The sequence below is a fragment of the Tripterygium wilfordii genome, chromosome 13 (assembly GCF_013401445.1).
Source record: "Tripterygium wilfordii isolate XIE 37 chromosome 13, ASM1340144v1, whole genome shotgun sequence".
Classification (NCBI taxonomy): Eukaryota; Viridiplantae; Streptophyta; class Magnoliopsida; order Celastrales; family Celastraceae; genus Tripterygium; species Tripterygium wilfordii.
In genome coordinates this window covers 922,246-949,838 of record NC_052244.1, presented here as the reverse complement: position 1 = coordinate 949,838, position 27,593 = coordinate 922,246, and the positions used below count along the sequence as shown (strand labels likewise).

General features: G+C 38.2%; 5 protein-coding genes, 1 long non-coding RNA gene, 1 other non-coding gene and 2 pseudogenes across 9 annotated transcripts; 3 read left to right on the top strand and 6 right to left on the bottom strand.

Moving 5' to 3' along the window:
• Positions 1 to 2,719: 2,719 nt before the first annotated feature.
• Positions 2,720 to 5,773, bottom strand: LOC120013859 (protein trichome birefringence-like 35). Of its 3 annotated transcripts, none has more exons than XM_038865819.1 (6): positions 5,682 to 5,773; positions 5,304 to 5,475; positions 4,902 to 5,098; positions 4,651 to 4,803; positions 3,460 to 3,589; positions 2,720 to 3,244 (listed from the first exon to the last, which is right to left on the bottom strand). In XM_038865819.1, exons 1-6 carry the CDS (start codon positions 5,771 to 5,773, stop codon positions 3,215 to 3,217), a joined length of 774 nt encoding a protein of 257 aa, XP_038721747.1. In that variant the 3' UTR covers positions 2,720 to 3,214. The 3 variants fall into 3 exon arrangements, with proteins under 3 accessions (XP_038721747.1, XP_038721748.1, XP_038721746.1); XM_038865820.1 differs by having other exon boundaries at positions 3,465 to 3,589; XM_038865818.1 differs by having other exon boundaries at positions 2,720 to 3,589.
• Positions 5,774 to 8,283: 2,510 nt separating this feature from the next.
• LOC120011665 (abscisic acid receptor PYL4-like) lies at positions 8,284 to 9,376 on the bottom strand. The gene has a single exon (XM_038862762.1). The coding sequence runs from the start codon at positions 9,174 to 9,176 to the stop codon at positions 8,562 to 8,564; it is 615 nt and encodes a 204-aa protein (XP_038718690.1). The 5' UTR covers positions 9,177 to 9,376; the 3' UTR covers positions 8,284 to 8,561.
• A 3,478-nt stretch (positions 9,377 to 12,854) lies between these two features.
• On the top strand, positions 12,855 to 15,549 carry LOC120011682 (uncharacterized protein At5g01610-like). The gene is made up of 3 exons (XM_038862777.1): positions 12,855 to 13,143; positions 14,160 to 14,214; positions 15,011 to 15,549. The coding sequence occupies exons 1-3, from the start codon at positions 13,057 to 13,059 to the stop codon at positions 15,379 to 15,381; spliced, it is 513 nt and encodes a 170-aa protein (XP_038718705.1). The 5' UTR covers positions 12,855 to 13,056; the 3' UTR covers positions 15,382 to 15,549.
• LOC120011683 lies at positions 14,221 to 14,984 on the top strand. The gene is made up of 2 exons (XR_005471095.1): positions 14,221 to 14,566; positions 14,666 to 14,984. It is a non-coding gene; the product is annotated as an uncharacterized LOC120011683 (long non-coding RNA).
• A 315-nt stretch (positions 15,550 to 15,864) lies between the features above and the next one.
• Positions 15,865 to 15,935, bottom strand: TRNAG-GCC. The gene has a single exon. It is a non-coding gene; the product is annotated as a tRNA-Gly (tRNA).
• A 498-nt stretch (positions 15,936 to 16,433) lies between these two features.
• LOC120013658 lies at positions 16,434 to 17,602 on the bottom strand. Its single transcript, XM_038865542.1, has 2 exons — positions 16,842 to 17,602; positions 16,434 to 16,737 (listed from the first exon to the last, which is right to left on the bottom strand). The coding sequence occupies exons 1-2, from the start codon at positions 17,356 to 17,358 to the stop codon at positions 16,685 to 16,687; spliced, it is 570 nt and encodes a 189-aa protein (XP_038721470.1). The 5' UTR covers positions 17,359 to 17,602; the 3' UTR covers positions 16,434 to 16,684.
• Positions 17,603 to 18,202: 600 nt separating this feature from the next.
• Positions 18,203 to 22,164, bottom strand: LOC120013931 (protein TIC 56, chloroplastic). Its single transcript, XM_038865915.1, has 5 exons — positions 21,376 to 22,164; positions 20,575 to 20,772; positions 19,676 to 19,958; positions 19,371 to 19,533; positions 18,203 to 18,621 (listed from the first exon to the last, which is right to left on the bottom strand). The coding sequence occupies exons 1-5, from the start codon at positions 22,058 to 22,060 to the stop codon at positions 18,424 to 18,426; spliced, it is 1,527 nt and encodes a 508-aa protein (XP_038721843.1). The 5' UTR covers positions 22,061 to 22,164; the 3' UTR covers positions 18,203 to 18,423.
• A 504-nt stretch (positions 22,165 to 22,668) lies between these two features.
• Positions 22,669 to 23,850, top strand: LOC120012875 (annotated as a pseudogene).
• LOC120012874 lies at positions 23,549 to 27,558 on the bottom strand (annotated as a pseudogene).
• Between the last annotated feature and the right edge of the window lie 35 nt (positions 27,559 to 27,593).

The following is a 27,593-nucleotide window of genomic DNA, read 5'->3' as shown; positions in this document are numbered from 1 at the left end:
TGCATGCAAAACTTCAGTCAATGGCTCAATGCAGCGCGCACCCAAGTGAATGTCGCACCCGTTTGTATTTGGCATCGTTGTCAAACGACAAAAAAAAGAAAAAGAGAGAGAGATTATGTTATTAATTAATGTCATTAGCAGAGATTAGTAACAAAGAAATAAGTACCCTAAACTAGGAAAACCATGTGTGTGCGCTTGAATATATGACGGATTCTATTGTCTGATGTTGATTATCACTGTAAGATATTATTCGATTTTCTAAGTCCACGTCCAATCACATGTCTTTCAGGATCTTTTAAGATTTTCCAAAACTCGCGGTTTTAAAAACGCATCTTATAACTTTTTTCTAAAAGCATTAATACTCTTAACTCATAATTTAAGATGGAAAATCAAAGATAATGACCCCATAAAGTTAAGGAAGGTTACTGGTCAACATCTTGAATTCCACCCTCCCAATTTCCGCAATGGATAAGACCCAACATTATTGATTCCTCCTTCTTCTTCTTCTCTTCCATTCCCTTTTTCCTTTCACTCTATTTTCCTTCTTCTCATTTTCATTGTACGAGATCATGGTAAAATCATAGCTCCACTAAAACTTCAACCAAAACCACACACAAGTAAGTGTACATACATACTCATTATAGTATATCATATTCATAGAACAAGAAATGAAAGAGAATAATAATGATCAGGAGGAGAAGCCGAAGAGGGAAAATTAGTATATACCTCATTCACTCACCCTGCACTTACGAGCTAAAACACAAGAGGGAAAGAGAGCAAGAAGAACCGATGGAACTCAGGATGGATAGCGCCAAATTAACAACTCATATAACAGCAAGCGAATAGAGTAGGCGTCCATGGCGCTATCCCTCCTGAGCTTAACCGGATTCTTCCATACTTTAATTTCCACACCAACAAAAAACACACACAGAGAAGGGAAGGAGAGCTGCCGCTGCTAGCCCTTTTGAGCCTGCAACCATGATTAATACCATGCATAGGGCAGTAAATATTAAATGGTGGGGGTAAGAGTTTAAGCATGGTAGGGGTGTATTTATAGCTGCTGAGCAAGAGAACATGGTCATATGCTGACAAACGTTGGGCGTTCCTCCACACTCACTAATGACACTTTGTTAGTTTGGGACGGTACATATTAGCTCGCATGGTTTTGTCTTCCCGGTCAAACTTAGCATCAACCCATATTAATTTGAATTATGAAAAAACATTTGTTACTAATTTAAAAGTTTGATTTATTCTATTATGTATTTTGCTTCTTACCCTAGGCGATATGGGATTTAGAGGTATATATAGACCCCTTCACCATTCGATAGCTCTTCCAGCGTAACCAAATTTGATACTGTAAAGATTTATGATCTTGCCCACTCTAGCCGGGAATTTCAAAACTAAGATACTCTTTTGATATATGTGTATGTGTGCTCATATTTTCTTCTCTCTTTTTTGGCCTTTTCTTCTCTGACATGTATAATGTATTTAAATGGCTCTGCCGACTACGGGTACAAATAAAATTGTATGCAAATTGTGTTTGGTGTGTACGTTTATGGGTTGGGTTCTCTTTCCTTTTTCTGGTGAAAAGTAGTTTTCTGTGTTTCATGATTACTTAACTCTTTTTCTGCTAATCTTCTTATTAATGATTATGAATATTGTACACAAAACAGTGTCAATCACTTGCATTCATTTCAACATGGCTGGCAATGCTAGCTAGGGTGTCGACCGAACGAGGGCTCCTGCAGTGCAATAGTAGTCATTTGCAATTTCTCTGTAATTTTAACATGTTTATCAAATTCAACAAAATTATGTGAATTCCAAACTCATAAACAAGACTGAATTTCTGTGATTAAAATTGTAGTAATTTCTATTCTAGGGGACCCTACCTATGGACATGTGTACATTTTCTATTAGTACATTTTCTAATTATGGCAACCTAATAATGTAATTAGGCACAAAATTATAATTGGGATGCCATCACTTCAGGAAATACGGAATGTTGTGCCCTAGATCTCCCATTAGGAATGAATCATTGCCATGTTGGTTCAATTTATTTATCATTGCCAAAACCATTAATCACAATATACGTATAGGCCTTAATATCTTTATATATAATTGTTGATTTGGGGACTTGGGAGCTTGATTGTTATCATTACATTTGACCCAATAATACATACACTTGGAGGTTAATCAAATTAATGATGCTTATTTTGGAAATTATCACATACTATATTATAGTCAAGCCGGCAACATTTGATTATCGCTTCCCCAAAACAAATAATACCATTTATAAACGAACAACAACGTGTAACTGTGTAAGTACATAAATAAGAACATGTGTCATGTATTTTGTGTAACAAAATTTCCATTAGACATCAATTTTTTTTTATAAAAAAAAAGCTCATAAAACTGATTGTATTAAGTTACCTAAAAAATTAGGTAAATAAGACTCGTAGGCACGCGTGCCACCATAAAGATGGATTACAATCAAGATGACTAAACACAGAAAAACACAAAAACGACTATCGTCAGATACTCTCGGATGATAAAAAAAGCTCAGAAACCTGATTGTATTAAGTTACCCAAATAAATTAGGTAATCGAGATTCATAAACACTTGTGTCATCATAAAGATGAAGTACAATCAAGAGGACTAAAAAATAAAAAAGCACAAAGACAACTATCACCAAATACTCCCGGATGATAAAAAAAAAAGCTCGTAAACCTAATTGTATTAAGTTACCCAAATAAATTAAATAATTGAGACTTATAGGTACTCGTGCCACCATAAACATGAAATACAACCAAGATGACTAAAAAATAAAAAAACACAAAAACGATCATCGTCAAACACTCTCACACGATATCATATTACAACGACATCTGCTCTTTATTGCAACCATTTTTTCTTTTGATTGAGTACCCTTTCTTGCAAAATATTGTGTAACGACCATTAATGCAAAGTAATGAGTAGCCATGACGCATGCATGGTAGTAGCTTCACGAGTTTGAAATTTATGGGCGAGCGACCTACCAATACCATCTTTCGGGCGGCAAGAATTTGCATGATTTTTGGATTCCACCCACCTTTTTGCACCTTCCAGGCTGTCCGTGCTGCCGTCAACGTAGACTTTTGACAAACCACATCCTCTTCAATGCTCAACAATATCTATTATACAGTACTTGACAATCTCTTTGATCTCTCCATGCCGACTATCTTTTCTTCTCACTATGGGAGCCTTTCTGTACATTTCAATTCACAGAAAATGAAAAAGCAGCTCATTCCATGCATCAGGTACACCTGGTAAGCACCAATGTATGCAATCCGAATAGGATGAAGGGTTGGCTAATTGCTCAGGGCTTAACGTTTCCCAGAACTTCCGGTATATGGAAGGGTGGCCATCTTACCGATACTCAGAAAGCTGAGTAATATTAAGAACAGAAACTTTCGAACTCACCGTACTGAGCACTCTCTCCACCATTTGCATTGTGGAAATATCAGAACCGCTTCCCCAGTAACCTGCATCCTCAATGGGAGCTTTCTCATTAAAACAGTTCCCTTCACTTCCCGGCTGCCACTCTTCGCTCCTGAACAATTGAACAAATGCATAAGTATCTCACGGCAGGATCATAACAGACTCCCAAAATAATGCTTATACTCTACAAACTTCGTAACCAGGGTGTGCTCTGAAATTTGGCATGCTAGAACCATGTAATGGGGGAAAAGAAGGTAACCTAACTTACTCTTCATATATATAATTTTTCTTCAAGAAACCATAAGACAAATCCGGGAAAAAAATATCAGTTCTCCCCTTTCATGACAGAGAATCCAAGGTCCCGTTTTTCATAGTACTCGAACACAAGCCTTACAGCTTATGAAGGAGAAGAGAACCACCGGTCCACCAGTATAATGGTTGATGTCAAGTTCATGATACCTATTTACAACTAAAAGGAGGCAAAGTTTGTGGCACTATTTTATATTCAGTCGACTTAATCACCGACATAATTAACTATATATATCAAGCCTGCCAGACAATGCACTTGGAAACATCATACTAGTCACATGTATATTACTGGCAGATGGTAGCACCATCTCAGTAAGAGAGGAACCTGTTAGATGAATAAGAAGCATTGAAATGATAGGTTGAGGTTTCACTGAAAAAATGTATCTAACAAGGCACTGCCACTAATTCTTTTAAGGTGATTGCAATAGAATAATTTATTTTCTAGTTCCCCGTTTATGGTTACAGAACCAATTTGAGCATCGTGACGTCCAGAAATCAGCCTTGCAACTTAAGCATAAGGTTGTGTACAGTTCCCTTCCCAAAAAAACATGGTGCACTGGGCTGACAAATTATATTAGCCTGAGTGGCAAAGAAGTTCAACAATTGAAGAAACTAATTCCAGAAACTTACGTATAGTTTTTTCTAAGTTTTAGAACCTCAAATTTGGTATATCAGTATGACTGTATAGGCTTGTCAAAGCACATCCACACTTAGATTGTGGTATACAAGGAAGGAGAGTAATCCAACCATTTCTCTACATCAGAAGGTCTGTGCATTTGTTAATTGAAAACTGGAAAAACAGAACCGAATAACTCTAAAGGCTACGATAAAAAATATAATCAGGAAAAGGGATTCTTTACTCACCATAGATGTGTTGGGGACACGGTAACAAAAAAGACCTGCTTCTTGCGAGTTTCAACTTCTGAAGCAACCCAGTCAGCCCAAGCCCCCATGGCCAACTCCATGGCTCCCGCTCCATCTAATTCTTCACAAATTCCATGTTCTTCATCACTCCATCTGAAAAAATAAAGCAAATCCATTGAGAAATCAAGAATATTATGCTTCAATCTTACCTCGGTTCAGCTAAACCAAAAGTTGTATCATATAGTACTCACAACAGCTTTACAGGTCCCTGTCTCCACCATAAGTACCTATTGAAAACTAGTATGTCAGCGTGTCCCCATTTTGATGAATGCTTTAGAACTGAATCTGGACGGATTATTCGATCATCCAATCTGTGATTCACTGGATCATCAGAATTAGATTCAACAAGAAGAGGAGCCCAAAGAAATTCCACGGTTGCATTGTATTCCTGCAATTAATACAAAATGTAGATGAAATATTTGAACTCATTTAGTTCCTTCAGATTTCAGATCCTTGACCAAGTTACGACACGCGCTGATTGGTTTTAACACAACATTATGCAAAATATTTCTCATATAAAACTGTAGAAACAAAATTTATAGACAAATTCCATGCTTGCACACAAGAACACTAGAATGGTTTATGGCTCATACCTTTGCTCTGAAGATGGTTAGAGGGGCATTTGGTGACATTGATCTTTTATCCACTGGAATGACTGATTGCAGCAAACAAACCATTGAACTCCATTGCCCTCGGTTTAGCGAATCCCCTACAAACATTAGTCTCTTCCCCCTCAACTTCTCCCACGTTTCAGTCATGTTCCATCTATGACATTGTTGAAGCCGGAAAAAAAAAAGCAAATAGAAAACGAGAATAATCAATTAATCAATCAACTCAAATAATTCACTCTCAAATTGCTGATGAGACCCCATAGAAGTTAAGAGAACTGCCACATACATATGCATAAAAATCATTGAATTGCGTATCAACACGTACATTCAATACATACTAAGAAGAAGAAATAAAAATACCTCTTCAAATTGCAGTCATGGGGCCGCCATCTCCAGTTCTGATAGCCCAAATTAGACCTCCCATGCTTGTGACACGCCAACTGGTCCGACATGTACGGACAACTCGACTCCTGGCAGAGTGCAACGGAGTCGCCGAGCTTTAGATTCTCAAATCTAAAAGCTCCGACTATTGAGTGTTGACTGCAGGACGGAGGACTAGAAAGGCGTGGAAACGCTGGAATAAGGAGAGGCGGAAGTGGTTGTCAGCTGGCGCGTCCCAAGCATATCACACCCCACTTTTTACTAAAGACACCCCGTCAACTCAGTTTTACAAAGAATGGTCAACTCAAATTGAGATGTCTTTAGTAAAAGGTGGGGTGTGACTAAAGTTTTCCATCAACAAAAGCAGACTCAAGGGCCAGATGGCCCAAGTATCGTAAGCCCAGTCCAGCTAAATAATGCTCGCACCCGCTGATTCATTATAAATTCAGAGGACATTGTCCTTCTATTTCCAGGATTTTTGGACATGTGAGCAATCCAACGCCAGAATAGTGGCTGAGGCTTGGAATTTCCCTGTAAGTCAATGGTGCTCCCTATGGGAAGATAACTCCATCTAGAGGGGTAGCTAAAGAGATCCTCTATCTCCTTTCGATTCTCGAGTTAGAAGCTCTATCTAAACTTTTACTGGAACCATACTCATTCCATCCTCTATTATCCCTTTATGGATAATAGCCCAGAGAGAGAATTAATATTAATATGTAAAAGATTATTTTATCCTTATTAGTTAAACTAAAACAATAGAAATCTTATTTTATTTATTTTAAAAAAAGTACTATACAAATTATACTATTAAAATTCTCACTCTTAATTTGATACCAAACTCGATCACACTCATCCCATTCTCACATCATGTTCACCTCATACTCACACTCATTCAATTATAAACCAAATGCCCACTAAATACTTAAGAGACGGCCCAGCCCATGACAGCAACAACCCGATTGAGACAGATCTATACACACAAGTATGCCCTACAAATTTATGACCCCTTCCCTTTCCCACATATTCGACTTCAACTGAAATGCTGTAAGGGCCATGTAATACGTGCTGATGATAAATGGCCCTTCTGTCATGAAGCCTTTTACATGCATGAGGATCTGTCGTATCCATCACTACTGTTTAACATATAGCTTGTAGAGAAATTTATTACGTGGCCCTAGCCATCCTTGATCTGCTTGGCACCTACTTCTATTATTTGAGGAACTTCAATAGAGCAAGCATTTATAAGAGGAAGACGATCGGTGAAGAAGCCGAAGCAGATGTCAAGACTATAAATATGGGGTCGCTAGGAGAATTTCAAACAATCAAAATATTTTTCTTGACCCTAAATACTATTAAGTGAGACGGTCCATGGAGAATAAAATCATACGGGTATGATGTATATATGGGAATTGAATAACTAAAAGAGGATAATATTGATTCGTAGATAGCAGAAGCGGTAGCCAGCCGGGAAAAGAATGGGTGGTGTGAAGGCATTCAAAAAGTAGACAAAAGTACAAGGTGGATCACCACTTTGCACCACCACTTGCCAAAGCCAAAGCCAAATTGTCTGTCCTATTCAAATTCCAAAGGAGAGTGTTTCATGGAACTTGCATTTATTTAAACGATAAAAAGAGGAAAAAAACAATATGCAACTTGCGCATGTTAGTTGAGTTATCAAAGGCAAGTTGCAGCGGCAGCTGTTCATGCTAAGTTTCTTGTGGCCTTCCCGTGTTAATTTATCGTTGATAAAACCAAACAACAATCCTTGTCTTCCACTTTTCGTTCTTACCTTACCTTTATTTCATTCAAATTCAGTTCCACAAAAAACATATGTATTATAACAGAATTTTCTGACACTGACAACTAAATGTAGTGCGGAATACGAAAATACTAAGGATCCTAGTGTTTTTTTGTCCCATCAATCCCAAATAATGTTGAGATTGACACACATAATCCATGTAAAATCATGGGTCACACATAATTTATAGTGCGTTCATCTCAACATTATGAATAACCGAGACAAAAACACTCCAATCTATAAGACTATTCTGCTTCGAAAATGATAAAAATCACAGTAATTCGTGCCCCAATTATTCTATCTGTTAAGTTGAATGTACATGATCCAAGTGAATTCATAAGCTCTACATATCCCACATGATGATCATGAAATCATACAACTCAACAAGCTTCCGGGATCCTATCATGATAACGGTCTAACTTTTATAGATCAACCAACCGCAATATCAATGAAAGAAAACCCAACGTTACATTCCAAAAAACAAATTAACATTAATACAACCCAAGTCATATTAGCTAGGCCATACATGCCTTCATTTGCTGCTGCCGCTGATGATCATCAGATGCATTTACGCCTGAAACTGGTACTTAATTAAACATTTAACAATCTCATTTTATAGATCGTCCCATCATTTGTAACTTACTTTATAGATCTTCAATCTCTGACACTACTGGGATCCTACAGTTTTTCACGTTATACGTGCACCCATGAAACTTGAACTTCCCCAAACAGTGTCAATCACAAGATTCCAAGTTTTTTCAACCAACCAAAACAAAAATTGTATTATTTTATGCACAAATGTTTATTATAAAATCAAAGCTTCGGCTGCAATGACGACATTGAAGAGTGAAAGCAACGCAGTCTGTCATTATACCTAAATAATTTCACAAAGAGGGAGAAAACATAACGGAACAGTAGCTAAGTAAGCTAACCAAATCCGGTTAGCCCACAAAAAACGACATCGTTTCACAGTAGACGTTCTGACCATGCAAGGCAAAAAACACTAATTAAAAAACAAAAAATAATTAAGGAATATTTAACGCTTGACTCACGACGAAGGTTTATCGTCTCGCCAAGTTCTCCGCGATCTGAGTCAGTGACTGGAGGTTGCACCGGACGATTGTGTCCACGAACACGCACGTCTCCTCCTCAGTGTTCCCCGGCGGAATATCCACCACGTACGATTCAACAACCACCGTTTCGTTACCGTTGGGGGCCGGATGGAGCGTCGTCACGGACCGATAATTTGCCAAACGGTGGTCCCCTCCAACAACGCTAAAGCTGATGACGTGGCGCTCTTCGTCGAGGATCTCGAGGCGCTCGGTGGATTTCTCCGCAGGAAGTCCCGAAATAACGTGCACCTCTCGTAGAGTTCCGACGTTTCCGTCACCGTTGATGAGGTGGCAGCTCTTTAGGAAGTGCTTGTACGCCTGGGGATTATCGAAGCGGCGGACCACGGACCACACGGTGGAGACAGGGGCTGCGATCTGCTGTACAACCGCGGAGCAGCACTGGTTTGGGCCCACCGAGTGAGCATGGTAACGTGCCACGTTGTCTGGTACAGGCGTGGTGCATGTCAAAGGGGACCAGTGTTTTGAATTTGTCGTGGTGGTGGGGATGGTGGTGTTGATCCTTTGAAGGAGGACTGAAGAAGATCTCGGAGGGCTGAATGGCATATTTTTCTGTGTGTTTGGTTATTGTGAGGTGTACGTATATGCGTATATATAGATAAGATCGTTGCAGAGGAAGAAGCCGGTGTCTGTCGCTGAAGGCGAAGGGGTTTGTTTCTTGCGGTGGTTGGTATTCTACAGAGAAGCGCTGTGGGAGAAGGGGGATGGGGAGAGTGGGTTTTGGTTGGATTTTTTTAAAAGGAAAGGGAGGTTTAATAAACATATATGGTGTACATGTTGGGGGAAATAAAATTAAAATAGGTCCTTGTTGCAATAAATGAAGTTACCAAGTTGCCCTTTGTTTTGAATGATAACCTTGGTTATGCCATGTAAATATGTTCTATATACCATAAAGCAAGCATGAAAATTCATATGGTGTACTATATCTTCATGAATTTAAGAAGTTTTGCTTATATGAATAATTACTATTTGAATTTCTGACCTCAACATTCATGGTGTTTCAAGATTTAGTATTCGAAATGAAAGAAGATGTGGTGGAACATGCGGAACTAAGTATTGACTATTTCGATGCACAACATGAAATCGCAAGTTATGACCTGTTTGGTCCTCCAATATTTTGTTTTTATCTCAAAATTGGGGCGAGATTGTTGATTTTTTTTTTATTTCTTTAGATTTTGTGAAATTTATAGAAAACTTTGTTTTTTTTAAAATAAAATTCACAAAATCAAAAGAAAAGGGAGAAAAGGATTTATAAAAGAGTATGCTTGCATCATAATTACTAATCTACCTTTTAGATCAAACCTTTTAGATGGTATAACATTTTCTTTCAAATGTAAATTGATTTTTTATACAAAATGTTTCATTTGAAGGAAAATGAACTCAACTTTAGCCAACAAAGAAAATAAGGCTATTTTAGTGATTTTGTTCACACACAAAGTGGCAGCATCGTAAATTGTGGGTAAGAGAAGGTCCAAATTCGTAAAAGTGCATTTCAAATGGGACGAGCAACTTGCAGGAGAGTCGTAAGCTGAAGGATAAGCATTTTTAAAAACTGACCCAGCAACAGTCTCCTCACTGCAAATCCAAATTAATTATTTAATTTAACCAAGTTGGAACAAAAAATAATAACAATTAAAACTGGTCTAATTGATTCCTAATCTTTTCTACATTAAAATTTTTTTATTCTACGAAGCAACTAGTTGGAGGGGCGTTTACTCTTGCATGTCCCTCCAAACCTAATCCGTGGTGGGTTGGGATTAATGGGTTTTCACCATTTCTTTATCGTTTGTTTTCTTATAATTTTTTAGCTGAAAACGACATCATACAATCTTATCTTTTGAACATTCGATTTAGTTTAAACTCGGGTCGTTGTTAGCCTTGTTAGCACAAAAATTTATCATCTAACGACATGATAAGTTTGATTAAATTAAATATCGACGCGTGGCTACAAGGTATCGCTCTAAATTGGAATCGAACTCATGACATTCTGAGTGCATAGTGCATACCCCATATTATTCTTTTCTTCCTCGTGTATAGTCGTTAATTCTAACCCCAAACTTGGACCAATATTATTTTCTTTCTTGATAAGCAACTAACACATGCAAGTTGGGTTGTATACAAAACTGATGGATACTCTTAAAAGCCTTTTTAGCACATGATTCATGGGTAAGTTTTGTGAGCCACTAGTGGCAACGGGACCCATATACACACACGGCAAACACCTGCAAGTCCCAATGGAATAAGCTAAGCCATGGTTTTGTTGCTTGATTGGTTGATTTGGACTTTTAACAGAGCCATAACAGTTATAAAATAGTATTGGGTTCAATTTGCTTGCTTGGATGTTCAACCTTTTGAACCCACTTGTGTAATTTTTTTTTAAGAACCCACTATTGGACTAATAAGCAAGTCTTATAAGGAGACCAATTCAAATTGTTCTTGTGATTAGTGTATGCTGAAACTTTTTTTGTTTTCCTTATCCATAATATCATCGACAACGCATGGTTCATTGACTAAGTATACACACACAAAGGATCAAATGTGTTGGCAGAAGGTGCCTAGAAGCTGCTGAAAAGTATGTACGTAGTTATGTACATATAGTTAATATTCGTGTTTACAATGTATCTCGATTCTCATTGAAAACAATATCCTTATGATCACACGATAAGGTTTAATCAAATTTACCTTGTTATCATGTGAGAAATTTATGTGTGCGTTGGTCTAATGATCCGAGTTTAGATTCATATCGGATGTCTAAATAGACAAACTTGTATGATGTCGTTTTAGTTAAAAAAAGTTTTTACAATGCATTTGTTTATAATAGCAAAACAGAAAGAGGTGCTAGATGCACAATCCGGACGTTATATTTCATAAATCATAGAGAAAATTAAAATACTACAAAACATTGCAAATATCACAGAATAAAAGAAACTAAATGCTGATGCAGCATGGGCCATCACAACCAATGATGGTTCTAGAGCATGACGTAATAATGTGATTGGCTTTAAGTGTTCCATGCATTGCTCCATACTTTCCTACAACTACTTAGCTCTGCAGTTTGACCATCTAATGGTTTTGTTTCTAGGTATCAAACTCAAATAATTGTCACCTGTGATGCAAACATAGTAATGCATATATATATATATTGATCATACATAACTGAAAGCTACAATCTTGATTGGATAAGTAAGATCCGTTTATATTTTTATTGATAACCGAGAACGACACAAGACAAATTTATTCTTTGGACGGTTAACATAAATGACATGGATCTAAACTTGAGTTGTCATACCCGCGTGCACAGAAAAGAGGAAAGACACACGTTCATTAAGCACGTCTACAACATATTCATAATTATGGCCCAAGGCAAGGTTGAGCGATCAAGAAGTGCTCAACCGGGAGATTGGGCTTGTTCTTCAAAGTAACGAAACGGGCATCATCCTTCTGTACTAACTACTAAGTATATAGCCTGGTCCATCATATAGCTGAATGGGGCTCCTAGGTCCAATAGATCAACCAGTATTAGTGAACTCGACCAATCCGAATGGGATTGTTTTGATATAAATACTCTACAAGCAGTCAAGTATCGCAAATATAGTGTTATGTTATTAATTAATTAAATTGAAGTAGTACCTAAATTTCACTTTTAATTGTATGACTTTTGGACAGTGCTCCGTCAAGCTTTCGCCCATTGCAAAAAATTCCCAACTGTTAAGAATCTAGGCCGTGTCTCAGTCCTATTGTGGCTGACCATTCTCTCTAACCAATTACTAATCATTGCCATGATAAACTATTGTCTCTCCAACTAACTAATCAGACGCAAGCCCCTCCTCGGACAAATTTCTCTTTTGCTCCTCAACCTACAAAGGTATTCATAGCGGGTCTAATTACCTGATTGACATTGTTACTACATCGGGGAATTAAGTATTTTGGTCATAATTTATTTTAATTGTTTGTGATTCTTTAACAAAAATTATCACATTTTTTTAAAATGATATAAAAGATATTTGAACCCTGAGCACTAGGGTGATACACATTATTTTTATCACTCGAACTAGTTGTTGGGGTGCGTAAAAATTGCCGTAGTTTGAAAACTCACTTACCACAATATAATATTGTCGACCAAATGTCCAATAATATCTTATCTTAACAAAACTTTTTTTTAAATAAGGTTTGACTTAGACGGCTGAAATGTCAAAGTATAACAGCCAACCGGCTCAAGAATCAAGATTTATCGGGTGAGAACTTATGCACTTTGCAGATAGGAACGAGCCCTTCTCCGTCTCTGTTTTTCTCTCCCCACCATAGAAGGAAAAAGACGGGACTCGGTTAGAGAATTCTGTGGTTCTATTGCATCTCTGATAGAGGGGAAGAGAGGGATAGTTCAAAATCACCCGGTTGGTAGAACGAGGCGATACCAAGTCACACAATGGATCAAATATTGAACAAGGTAGGCTCGTATTGGCTTGGCAAGAGGGCAAGCAAGGAGATCGACTCCGTAGGCGATGACTTCAATGTAAGCTTTCCTTTTCCTTCCTTTTCTTCGTTTTTTACGTGAGATTAAGTCCTTAATTGGTTGTTTATTTCCCTGATCTCGTCAGAAAGCCCTTTTATGTAATCCCCAATCAAGCTAGGGTTTTTGTTTAATTTAATTCATTTTAACATTTGATTGTTATAGATTTATTTAGTAAGTATGGAAGATGATGGACTGGTATGGAAATTAGGGCACAATTGTGGTTTATTTGGAAACATAAGTAAGGAAATAATGACAGACACTCTGAGCAAACTCTAGTAACCTAGAATTTTAAACCTGTTGCAGTCTGGGGCTAAGAAATCAGATGCTTAATTGTAGATTTTTGTTTTTTGGATAATCAAAATCATAGCTTTTCTATGACACTGAGTTGCATGTTGATGTTACAAGAAGAATTTGTGGCATTTTGAACATGGAATGGTGATGAAGAAAAGGCAGGTTTGGGTGTGGATAGTTGTAAAGATAAGCACTAGGAGTCTCCTAAATGACGCATTCAATCTGGAAAATTAAGCCGATTGTTCATGCATGCATATATGAACGATTGGTGCATCTATGAATACTGGGTCTTCTATAGTATGTTGACACCGGTTTTGACTCATAGTTTAAACTGATGGTTTATAAGTTAAGGCATTTATATTGAACTCTTACTTTACTCACTTTTCTGAAATAATTTTTTGAATTCATGACTACCTGATCATAGATGAAGATAAAAGCTAGACAGGCATGTTATTGAATGTGAAAAATCTCGGGTTTTATGTCGCCCAAAATATTAGAAGAAAGTCATGTGATGCATTTTGAGGTTTTTACTGGCACAAGTGAATCATTGAATCACTGCTAAGAGTATGAAACTTCTGTAGTTTGGGTTTGCTTGATATATATAATTGTGCATCAGTAATCCATGCAAATACATTGATGTTCTAATGGTCTCCTATCTGTGTATTCTACTAATTTTAGCTTGTTTAGAAAACATGTTCAATTCTTAAAATTTCCCATTTTATCAGTCTTTGCAAAGCAGTATTGAAGGAGGAACTAAATGGTTGGTCAACAAAATCAAAGGTGTGTTTTCTTCCCCCCCCCCCCCCCATATTTTTCTTCTTGAAAATTACTAGTATAAATTGTTGCTTTGCTTCTCAACACCATGCACATTATGTCAAAGAGTGGTTTTTGTGGTTGCAGCCTTGAATATATTCTGAGACCTCACTTTCATAAACTATCTCATAGACGTTGATGAGAATTTAGTTTATAGTGTTTAGGAACTCTTTTTTTTGGGGTGCGGGAGGGAGAGGAGAGGAGCGAAGATGGGGAGGGTTGGGACTTGGGATGCTTGTACCTTTTTTATGCTACAGAACTGCCGTAGGCACTCATAGCCAGATTAAGCTCTGATAGGGACATCTTCAACAAAGAAAAGGTAGTTGAGTTAGTATTGAAATATTTTATGCCACCTTTTAAAATATTGATTGTTTATGTACTGAAAATTGGCTTAGTAAACAAGTGTTAGCATTGGCAGCTAGCTTGGATCTCGAAGTGGCGCATCATAGTATCATTCCAATTTCATATGCGCATGAGGCCTAGTGGTATATTTGCAGGGGTGCAATCTAGTTGTCGCAAGTTCAATTCCTAGAAGCAGTCTCTCCGCATATTATGTGGGGGTAAGGTCCGTGTGCATCCTGCTTGTCTCCGACCCCACCCACTACGAGAGGCTTGCTCGAGAGTTTTTTTATTTATTTACGTGCATGTGAATGCGGCTTTTTTTATGATGTCAAAATTTGAATTTGAGTTCCTCCATCAGAGTTCAAATATTCATATAATTGGCTTTGGCATTATTGGAATTAGATAATACCCCTTTTTACAGGAAAAATGCAAAAGCCATTGCCCGAGTTATTGAAGGAATATGGATTGGCTATAGGAATTTTCCCTCGTGATGCCACCAATTATGAGTTTAATGAAGAGACCGGAAAGCTTACTGTATTTGTTCCCTCAATCTGTGAAGTGGGATACAGGGACTCATCGGTCCTGCGTTTTGACACAACTGTAACTGGATATCTGGAGAAAGGGAAGCTAACCGATGTAGAGGGTATGAAGACAAAGGTTATGATTTGGGTTAAGGTCTCCTGTATCACAGCGGATGGATCGAAACTCCATTTCACAGCTGGGATGAAGAAAAGCAGGAACAGAGAGGCTTATGAGGTCCTTAGAGATGGAGTCAGTGTAGAAAAGTTTTAAGGGGCATGATTTCTTCAGAGACATATCTTTATGAAACGTACTTATTCGCATGGCTTTGGACCTGGTATGTATATATTGTGCGAGCACGATCAGTAGAAATAACTGCTTCCCAGTAAGGTGTTGTCCTAAGAACTTAAAAATAAAATAAAAGAATTACGTTTGAACTTAGGGTGGGCTTCATGTTGTGAACTGTGAACACTTTGGTTGGGCTGCGTCAGAGGCCCACGTTAGGGAACACTTTGGCAGCCCAAGTTAGGGAACACTTTGGTTGGGCTGCCTAAAAGGCCCACATAGGGAAAAGTGGGTTGAGGCCTAAACTAAGGGTGGGCTTCATGTTGGAAACACTTTGTGACTGGACAGCCCAGCTTTGACCTTAAACTAGGGGTGGGCCTCATGTTGTGAACTGTGAGCACTTTGGTTGGGCTGCCACAAAGGCCAACGTAAGGGAAAAGTAGGTTTGAGGCCTTTCATAAAAAGAAAGAGTGCACCAGCCGGGAATCGAACCCGGGTCTGTACCGTGGCAGGGTACTATTCTACCACTAGACCACTGGTGCAGGTTGTTGATGTGCTGTTTAAAAACAATATTGATTGAGAATTTCGAGATGATTATGGATGTCTTGGTCAACCACTCTTGGCATTGATAAAGGAGTAATTTAAGAGATGATCATGGAAACAACTTAAATGGATTGGGATCCCTCCAACTCCAATTACCAACAAATGTTAGTGAAGCAAAAGTTAAAAGGCTGAAGGCCCATTTAGTCGGTGATAGAGGAGTCCATACTCCATAGCATAACAGTATACATATTACAGGGACACCTCAAATAGACCGACAGAGCTAATTTTTTTAATAACGGAGAACATGATAAAATCGGTGATAAAGGAGTCCATACTAATTGCACACGGATAAGTTGAGTCAAAACAATCACAAAGATATTATTCCCGTGAAAATCAAACTTAAAATCTCTCGAGTAATACAATTTGGCCTAGAGATTGCTATAAAATCTTGTTGGGTAGACACTAAAAATGAAAAATACAAGTCCCGTCTCACAATATTACACCACTAAAATGACAATTTCATGTTCAAATCTCACTGGACAGAGCAAGTTTTGATATTACAAAAACAGGGATGCCCTGCAAGTGCTAGCAATTTAGAAAGAAAAAAAAAATCCATACAGAAACACCAGAGCTAAAATCCATGGACATTGCTCCACAGCCTTTTCCATTTGAACTACAACTTCAACAAAGAATTCAACACAATCATGCAAGCAGCTTCAAGTATGAACATCATCATCATCATCTTTCCTTAATCTCGGACGAAACTGTTAATCAGCAAGGCGGCTTCGTCAGTTGTGGGGGCTGCATCATATGCCATGAAAACATACAACCTTTATTATCTTCCGTGGCAGCCATTAAAACAATAGTCAATATCATGAGGAAGAAAAAAGTACTGGACGCTGAACCTGGAAGAGATGGGGGCAAATGAGAAACAATTTCGTCAATGATTCCACCACTTTCTTCTTCTGATATTGTCTTCTTGGTTTCTTCTTCGTCTTCAATAATCTTCCTTCTCTTTTCTCCACTCTCTGTCACTTCCCCTTCACTTTGATGCAGAAACTTGGATTTTAAATTACTGATCAGCCTCTCACCAACTCCAATACTGCCATCCACTTCTTCATCTGAACGCAACCCCTCATGGTTTTCACTTGCTCCCTTTTCTTTCTCTTCAGCCATCCTTCCTGCTTTTGGAGAAACCAAGTTAGTAAGATGGTCAAGAAGTCCACCGGCCTTTTCCTTGACTCCACCCTCTCCAATATCATCTCCCTCTGTTTCATCATCTTCTCCTCTAGAAACCCAGTTCGAGATCAGATTTTTCATGAATCCACTGGTTTTAGCTCCATCACCTCCCTTATGATCTTCTTCATATCCTCTTTCTTTAGCTCCATGGAAGCCTTCGTTTTCTGCTACTCCATCTTCCATTTTCTTCAGTATGTGGTTCTTGGCTTATTCAAAATGAATGTTCACTGCTATAGAACATATATAAAAGGCGATGGACAAGCGTCCTCGCATAAAGGGTTGGTCAATGGGGAAGCGACGGTCTCTGTACACGTATTTCGAAGGTCTTGTCTGTCTCGTCTTGTGTAGCGAGACAGGGTAGTAAATGGAAGGCACGTGCACACTGCTGATATCCAAGGGCCGTAACCTATTTTAAGACTAAGGTCGGTGGGAAAAAACCTCTCTTTTGGACATCTTTTATCTAAGATCACATTGGGGCATAGAGTCAATAGCGAACAATAATGATGGTAGTCTATTTGGTTACCTCTTTAAATTTAGGCGTCAATTCTTTTGTCCGAAGTTGGAAGTTTGATTCTAACTTAGGGTCACTATTTCCAAGTGCAATAGAAATCAAAAGAGTAACGGCAACAAATGATTGAGTATAGTAGTTCCGAGTATAAAATTATTGACTCTGGAGAGGACATGATTGTTTTGAACACCAACAGATTCAACAATACTCGTTGTTTGAAAGAGAGGATGACATATTAGTCACAATCATTTGATGGTCCGAGGCAAAAAGAAAACGAAGCAGGGTAATTCTAAAGATTTCTCAATAGAGATGTCTCCCAAATTACCAATAATATGTGGAAGATTAATGTAATTTCATAGTGTCATTCAGTCTGGACATCAACCTAAACTAACATATGGAACGGATTTACACATACTTAGCTCAAGCCAGAGTTTGGTACTAGTTGACTATCCAAAAGACACACCTTCCGAGTTATGCTCGATAGCAGGACTGGACATGTTTAGACACACAATACAAAGGGTATCGAAGTACCATATCTTAAGTAACAAACTTTGATCATCTCATTAGAGGTTATACCAAATCCTAACATTTCCAAGAAGCAAAAACTCCCTCATTTCACAGAATGAATTCTGTTTATTCATTCAATGGGACTTTTGACACTAGAGAGTATACCATATTACCATTATAGTGAATAGGCTATTTTATCATATAATCTGCAAAGCCCTGAAATTTGAGTGATGCTACAGATCGTTAATTCGTTCTGCTAAAGCTTTGTCCTGCTCGGCTTTCTTTTCCGCTTCCTTTTGTTCTCTACGTTTGGCTTCCCTCGCGGCAGCATCAGCCTCAACCTTTTCCATTATTTTTTGGAAACCAGGGACTGTATAATCCAATTTGCTGGCAACCGCAGTGCTAAGCTCCTGATATGTCCGGAAAAGTCTCTGCAACGATGGTAGCACATATATGAGGTCATCTGAAGCAAAATGCAAATTCCATACCAAGACACATACACAAGATGTACCCCTACAGAATAGGATCTACAGAAAAGTTCAAAAAGAATCCCAAAATACTACTAGGATGATTGAGATCCTAGTTATCTCAATGGTGGATCTTGTCCCTCGATTGATGTAAGTGTAGGGATCCACAAAACCTAGTGATTGAACCAGAGAGTGACACATCCACTACTAGAATGACTGAGATCCCTATCACTTATGTTCTGTCTTTTCAAAGCCCTCATCAAGCCAAACATCATTTTCTCCATTTCTCGGAAAATTTCAACTATAAATTCGATATTTATATTTTACTTGTTTTTGGAAATTTTATTGAGGACTAAACCTAAGTAGGGGAAACAAAACAACCATCACTTTTTCATGGAGAAATGTATTGATTAAGCAGATCCGTTGTGTTTCAACATTACTTTCTTACCCACAGGTTTATCCCACTGCAATCTGAACTTTGAAGTTGAAAAATACTACCATGTTTCCGAAGCAAATGAAGTACAAACAAACAGCAGAAATGCTTAGGAAGAATGAAGTCTTCAAACTAAGTAAATGTGACTGATTTGCTAGACAGAACGTGCTGTACTTCGACACTATTGTACAGTTAGAGTTCATCCGTCTATAATCTCAGGCTTAAAATATCACCAAGCTAGAACTTTAAATATAAAGCAGATGTGAGAAGAAATATGTACCATAACATCCTTGTTCCAGTGTTGGATGTATGGAGGACCTGTAGTGTATTCACCAAGAGGTTCACGGTACCACTTTCCACCATATGTTATCTGATCCATCGCTTGCTCAATGCTTAGAACTTCCCATGGCCTTAGCCCAGGGATAACTTTAGCCAATCGCTGCCTATCTCACACAAACAACCAAGATATGGATGCAATAAACATTTTAGACATGCAATATACTTCAAATCTTGTTTTCCAGCACTAAGAAGCCCACAGAACATAATAAAGAAATCCATTAGCCAAGGGTCAAAGAGTGGAGATACCTGAGATCCTTTGGGATATATTTGTTTGGCATGTGGTCCCTCTCCAACAAAGTTGTCAATTCACTCCCACTAGCCCAAAAGAAATAGGCATGACCGGGAATTTTAACGCCTGGCCAAATACCATCATTAGCTTCTAGCACAGCTAAGTCGCGTCTTTTGCTCTCTATGGCCTCTTCTTGCATCTGCTTATAAGTTTTCTTTTCACGTCCCTTGAGAGGTACCCAGGGAGGTATACCTTTTTGTAGTTTGTGAAGGAACTCTGTTGCTCCAGCACCAAGCCTAACTGACAACCATGCAACCATAAGCTTAAATCAATTTAACTGAGATACAAAGTTACTATTTTACTGAATCTAAAAGATGGTGAACCATGTATATGGATAGAAGGTAAACATTATGCAGATACTATTGATGGAGTTTGTAAACATCTCCAAAGCTGGATGGCAGTTAATTGCCAACCGATGATAGACAGGATTGTAGCTAAGTGATCATGTTCGGTAAAAGTATTATATGAAAAATTTACAAGAGGAGCTTCCTTTCAACCTCCACCCACTTAACTTCACAAAAAAGAAAGACTGTCATATCATTTATGTATTATGAGAACAAACGACTAGAATATACTTTCAAATAACGCTAATGTTTAATATAATGTTACAATGTGCTAGCCTTGACCATTTACACACTCTGAGCTATCATTGGTAAGGAAATGATCAAATGGACCATACGATCAAAAAATATCGAAGATATGGGCAAACCATATGGAGACAAAATATTCCTATGTTCCACTAATTGCCTCCTTCTACTTCAAAAACTAAAAAGATAGATTCACATCCCAAATCCCATTCTCCTTATTTGTTTGACCAAAAATAAAAAGTGCACTAGATTGGTGATATTTAACAAACCTTCCCAAGTGGCAATTGCAGGTTCCAAGCCGTACACCATGTGAATTGGAGCCCATTCATCCATGTCTTCCATCCATATGAATGTATCTTTATCAATTATGCCACCACCCCATGCCGTTTTGAGCTGTATTAGCTCCATCGGTCCTCGAGTTCTGCCCAAGCGATCTTTGTAGAAAAACCCACCACTCCTCATGATAACTACACGAATGAAACATATGATAACAATAGTGAGTAATCCTAAAGTTGAATTGCAAACAACAGCAAATAGAATGAACCATACTCGCAACTGGAAATTAATGTGGGCTCGCAACATTAATATAGTGTCATATGACGGTATAGAAAATTAATGTGGGCTCTGAGGGTAAGAACACCATGCTTGCAACTGAATCGAGCCACCTGATATTAATAACAGCAACAAGGTGAAGAAAACTCAGAAGATTGGTGGAAAAGGCATCCACCACGCACTTCATTCTCAATGCTCATTTATTATACTGCTGCATCACATGCTATTCTCATCTATTTGCGAGAGCAACAATATAAACATAAAACATATACCACTATTTTTCTTTCAAAAATCACAAGCTGTGAAAAAAACATCCACAACTGCATTAATCAAACAAAATAGCATTACACCAGACAACTTCTGTAAGGGGACAAGCCAACACAAAATGGAAAAAGAAAAACACAGACATTCCAGTGTACAAATCTTCTTGGTGGCAAATAAATAAGATCAAGCACCCTCAGTTTATAAAAATAGAGAGCAAAATGAAACCACAAACAAAGTAAACTATCCAAACTTACAGTCATAGTACCGCTTCTCCAGCCGCTTATAACCAATAGCCTGAGCTACATCGATCGGCCGGCCAGGTGGGTAGGGCCGTTGTTGGAATCCCCACAGCCCGAAAAAGAACTGCTTAGTAAAATCCCAGAACTTATCGTCACTCTCTTTCCTAGTCTTGATAGCCTTTCTCGGCATCGGCCGGCCGTCCGGTCCGGGCACGTGCGGCACTGCTTGCCACAGCTTCGTATCCTCCCACCTGTACGGAAACTCATTTGCCTTCAGCTCCAGCTCGTTCATCTTCTCCGCAATTACATCGGCACGAAGCAGGAACTGAACAACCGGGCTATCCTGAAACTCCTTCCACCATCTCTTGTTCTCTTCGATTTCTTCCGGTGTCGGGTTTTCTTTCTTCTCGAATAACGGGTCCTCATTTAGGATCCTCTCCACTTCCGGTGTGTGGCGGTAATCTGGTCGGTTCTCGCATTCCCAGTAGAACTGCTCAAGTATTTTCCTATAGTGGCCAGGTTCTTGGTCAGGCTTCTTTTCATCCCTTTTGAAGAATGACGAGATAGAAGCGAAAGGCAGAGACTGTGCGGTTGTTCTGGTGGAGACAGAGTGGGCGAGAGGGAGAAGGTTGATGGGATTGATTGGGTTTGGGGGTTTATTGAACCAGTTCTCGAAGAAATTAAAGTTAATTGACGCCATAGACGAAATTGGGGTTTAGGGTTTAGTGTTTTTTGGAGTTGTCCCTGAATCAGACCGGTGAGGTAAGCTTGGAAAAACTTGGGAGATGGAAGATAACGTTTGGGAAAGGGGAGGGGAAGCTCCGTGAATCTTATTGGGCCTGTTCTATTTTGAGTTCGACTATTGAGCCAATTCTGGCCCATTATTCTTTCATAAGCCCACAGTGACCCATTGAAACAAAAGACTAGTGAATCATATGTTATGGTCAAAATCATTGATTTTCTGCAACAAAACATGCTACATTTGGCTAACATATCTTTTTTTTTTTTTTTTGAGAAATTGGCTAACATATCTAATTACACATATATTGGTATCACTTGTGCTCAGACTCAAATCCCCTCAACTGCACTTTCACATTATATCATCAAGCTTAATATGAAGCATATTATGGTGTAAATAAGTGGACATGTAGAGGTCCATGTCTAAATTGATCGAGTTTTTGCTCTGATACCATATTAGAAAATCTAGTTCAAACACTACAAACCAATATTGACACGTTTCCAGCTTTGTTCTTCTTGGACCGGTCGTCATTGACTCTTAGTCCAAGAAAACACGTTGGATTTGAGAGGAATTGTATACCATTCGATTGGATTATATCAATGTAATGTGTGATAAAATTCTTAAGAAGAGTCATTGCAGTACAAATGTGTACATTGCGGTTACATGAAGTGGTTGGGTTTGTTTCAATTGTTACCAGAAAAGCTTATGAACAACTCACGGGTCAAACAATTCAATTTTCAGCCTTCTGCTTGATTGCCAATATACGATGCAAATAGGTCCTCTAATGATGCCTAAATCAGAAACTGCCGAAGTGCCTCTGTTTAGTAAGAAGTTTATATGACTGCAATAGGGAGGCAAAGAAATATCTCCATCCTTTAGGACTGATACTGCCCTTTCAACCACTACATCATAAGCATTAACACAAGGGCAAATTTGGGGTCAACAGGACTATATATACCTCCACAGAACAACTTCTTCATGTTCTAAGATTGAAGTTTCAAAGTTCTTAGCAATGGCTTCTTGTCAATCACTGTCATTTCTCCTCCTTTCCCTGCTGTTATTTTTCATCTTTCCATCTCTTTCATCTTCAGAAACCAATGCTGCTGAGGTTATTCCTCCTTCAGCTCCCAAAGTTAATCTCTCTGTTTATTATGAGAGTCTGTGTCCAACTTGCCCAGGAATTCTTCATAGAATATCTGGACAAGTTATATGATACCGACCTCATCAACATCGTCAACCTCCGGCTGGTTCCATGGGGCAATGCTGAAACTGTAGGGCATGACAAGACCATTGTTTGTAAGGTAGTGGCTTCAATCTCTAGTTCTCTACAATCTTCATCTGGGCTTGTCTAGCACTTGCATTGTGCTTTTTTTTTTGGCTTGTACTTTATTTGCAGCATGGGGCAGATGAATGCTATCTATACAAGCCTGTGCCATCGATCTCTGGCCCGATGTGGTATGAAGAGTTCTCTTCTCTATCATCATCCATCTTTGCCTGAATTTCTGATACCCTGTTACTTAGAACTGCAGTAAAACCACCTATCTATGAAGTTGTGTAGTATGGTGCAGGAGAAGCATTCCCCTTTCATTTCCTGCATTGCAGGGAAAACTAATTACACTGAATCTGTTCCTGGTCAAGCAGAAGAAGTATGGAAAACATGTTCTGAAGTGTTGGGGTGAAATCAAACCGAATAGATGATTGCCATAAGAGTGGAAGAGGTAGAAAGGTGAGCTCAATCTGTTTGTCAGATTCTGTTAAAAGATCAGCAGAAGTAAATCATTTAGCACAAGAATTTTAAGCTTGAGAAAAACTTTCTTTCACTGTAACAAATAGATTGGGTCTATCTTATGCTGTAATCTGACTCACATTTTACGCAGCTTTTACTAAGGAACGCCAAATTAACTCCTCCTCACCGGTTCATGCCATGGGTTCTCGTGAACAACCAATATCTTGGCTATGTTAGTCCCTTACCTTGGATACTATATAACTGTCTTTCTCTGAGGCTGAAATTAACATTGTTGATCTTTCAATGCAGCTCTATGACATGTATGTAGACTTTGTCTGCAACGCTTACAAAGGACCTCCACCCAAGGATTGCAGTTCAGTAAAAAAGAAGTTTGCAGATGAGCCTGTCTGCTATGCAGCTGGAGCAGCACCTCCCTATCACTACAAAGCACCAGTACAAGGAATAATATGAGTTATATGGTTTTATAGAACAAACATTCGACTGAAACTACTAAGCTAGACGCCTCGACCATTGGTGTTGTATTACAAATCTACTAGTATAAATAACTTGTTATATCAGGTTAAGTTTAAGGTTGATTTGCCTCTACAATTTTCATAGATAGACCAAGTTTTATCTGGTGAGCTTGCACAATAACCTAATGAAAATACCACAAAGAAAATGGGAAATTCTCAATGCATACATAAGCCATAAGGAGACTTAATCACACACAAATAGCCAGTATTGGCAATATGAAAAATGAATTGTTACCCTGGAATTATGATGGCCAGACTCAACGGAAATCCAAGCTCATGGTCATATTGCAAAAACCATTCCTTTTTTCAGCCAAAGGGAAAAAAAAAAACTGTAGTTGTTAATGGGGAAATTCTACATTGACTATTGTTACCAAAACTTAATGAAAATCCATACTCAAGATTCCTGCGAAGTTCATTGCATATTAGCAAAAGAAAAAGGTTATACTTTCAGTAGGAAATATTGTGTATTTTATCTCTAAACAGCTAGTCCATTACATAATAATATAATATGAATTCATAAAACATAATAAACTGCTAACACGTGTAAAATTGGACATAATGACTACAAAAATACACAAGATATGCCACAATACATCCAACAAATTATTAGACTCTCGACATCAAATACAGGACAGCATACATGCTGAATGACACATTATATGAAAGAAAAACCAGCAAAATTATAGTAAATTTATCACCTTCCAGATTGTCAGACATGTACTAAAGGCACTCATCTTTGTCGGATCGAATTCAAACTTCTCAACGACCGTTTTATCCCTATCCACTATATCTGGAGTTAATCATAAGGAAAGTCCAATGCTACAGTATTGGCAGCCAGACAAGAGAAACAAAATTATGTATTAGGACAAATATAAGGACAATGTCACAAGGAAAAGGATATGGCCAGAGATTTTGGAGTTGTCATTCAAGTTTGGGATGGTATTTGTGACTGAAGCATAGATGGAAAGCTTCCTCCTGCAAAAATCATCAAAAGAAATGTTAGAACACTAGATGAGAGCAACTTGATGACAATCACTTGCATACACAAACACATGGAACAACAAGTGACTCGAGACAGTTCATGTAAATGTGCACACAAACTGCTGTACTTTATTATTTGCTAACAAATAACTTCTCCAATGCTTTATGCTTTGCTACATTTCCCCATTTGCTGCGCAAACAAGATCATATACGGACACAAAAAACACAAAGGTATGCTTGCATCTAAGAGACAAAATATATGCTTACTGAAAGATACAATTCTTAGTTCAATCATCAAGATTCTGTCCATGTACTTACTGCGTCCTCAGCTCATCCTGCTAGAGTTTCTTTAGATTTTTCTTTCCTTCTTCAAAAGAGATCCTTTGATGCTCTAGATCATTAATCTCATTGGAGATAACTGTGTTGATTTAAATAAAAGATAAAATGACCCATCAATCCATGGATGTAAAATGAAAGGCATACAATTAACACCAATATATGTTCTTTTTGAAAGGACTAAGGAGCATCAATATCTGCTTATCTGAGCTCTTCCATAAGCTCACGTTCTTTCTGAAGCTCTTCTTCCAACTCTTTTTGGAGAATATCAAAATCAGAATCTGCAGCAACTTCAGATTTTGCCTTTTCAATTTTTTGCTTGCAAGCATTGATCTTTTTCTGATAATCTGCTAAATATAAACTAAATACACTGGGTGCATTAAAACATTGGCAAATACTCAGCTAACACATCGATTATTAATATTGACATTTCCTGAAGAACATTCAAATCCCTATTTATGTATCACGAGGATTGGCTATCATATGAAGAAGCCAGAATATGACTTTAAATGTTGTAAAAGTACTAACTTTCAAAATGCAGTTCTGAAAACAGAAGGAACAGTCTATGTTATTGTGCAAAAGCTGTTATACGAGATACATACTTGTGTTTCTTCAACCAACTCAATCACAAAATTTGCTAATTTGAGTTCACACTTCAGTTAATCATGTAACCCCTTGGTGTTTAATTAGTGTCTTTCCACTTCCGTCATTCAGGAACAAACACTTCGCCTAATTCTTTTGAATCCCGGCCTGGTTTTCCCCACTAACACATATTGCAGATAGAACAAAACACACCTTCAATAGAGCTTTGGATTTCATTGAAATCGGTATAGCAAGAGGAATGGAGTGACTTAGATTGTTCAAGACACTGTGTCAATGTTTTCACATCCCTCTTGTCCTTCAACACAGCCACGAGATCATCGCCGTATGAGATCAGCTTGTCTATATCAATATTCCGAGAGAGATCTCCCATTGTTTTAGAGAGAGCTTCCACCTAAAAGATGTTGATTTAGAGAAATTGTCTAAGATTGGAGTTACTCTAGAGCATACATAGATGAAGAAAACCAGGTGAAAAACATTCAATCATAATGCTACTAGTAGTGACAAATGTGTATACATTTGATATGAAGATTAAATTAGAAATAAGAAACAAGCATCTAACATAATATATGGGGATTGGCGACTATATACATCTGTAAATGGAACAATAAATAAAAGTAACATTAAGCAAAAAATCCCCTAAAGTACACTAGTCCAATCAGCACAATATACAAACTTCATGTCCCTCCTGGAATGTACGGAAAAGCAGAATCAACCAATGCAGAACCAGAAAATGGTAATCCATGTTAATGTTGATATTTTTCGTACCAAAACAGTGATCCGTATCCCCTCAACAACTAAGGACGCAGTGGAATAGGAATTGAGCAAAGATCCGGGAACAAAAGCATTAATAGAGAGAAATTTCTTAAAACCAGTGCAGAAGAGAGATGAAGTAGTTAATAACCCTCAATATCCTTCAAAAACCACAATACGTAATCATAAATAAGCCCTGGTTTGTAGAAATTGCATCCGTGGATCGCCACAGACAAGACTCGAATCGCCAAAAATCCATTGATGCAACTTGGACAAACCCAACACAGTTAAAACCCTTGAAGAACACACCAATAACCTGGATCTACTCAGAAATCGAAAATCAAGAACTCCAGATACAGGTAAGGAGTAGAAATTACCTATTATTGGTGCACCTAGTAACAAGGGATCCTTCTCTCGCTTGCTCTGATTGCTTAAGCGGACGCGAGCGAAGCAAAATTTATGCTGGCATTAGCATCGGAACCGTGAGGCTTGAATGAGCGGTTTAATTTCGAATGCTGCGGGAGAAGTTATATTTACAAAAAACAAAAATCTCAGCATGCAACTG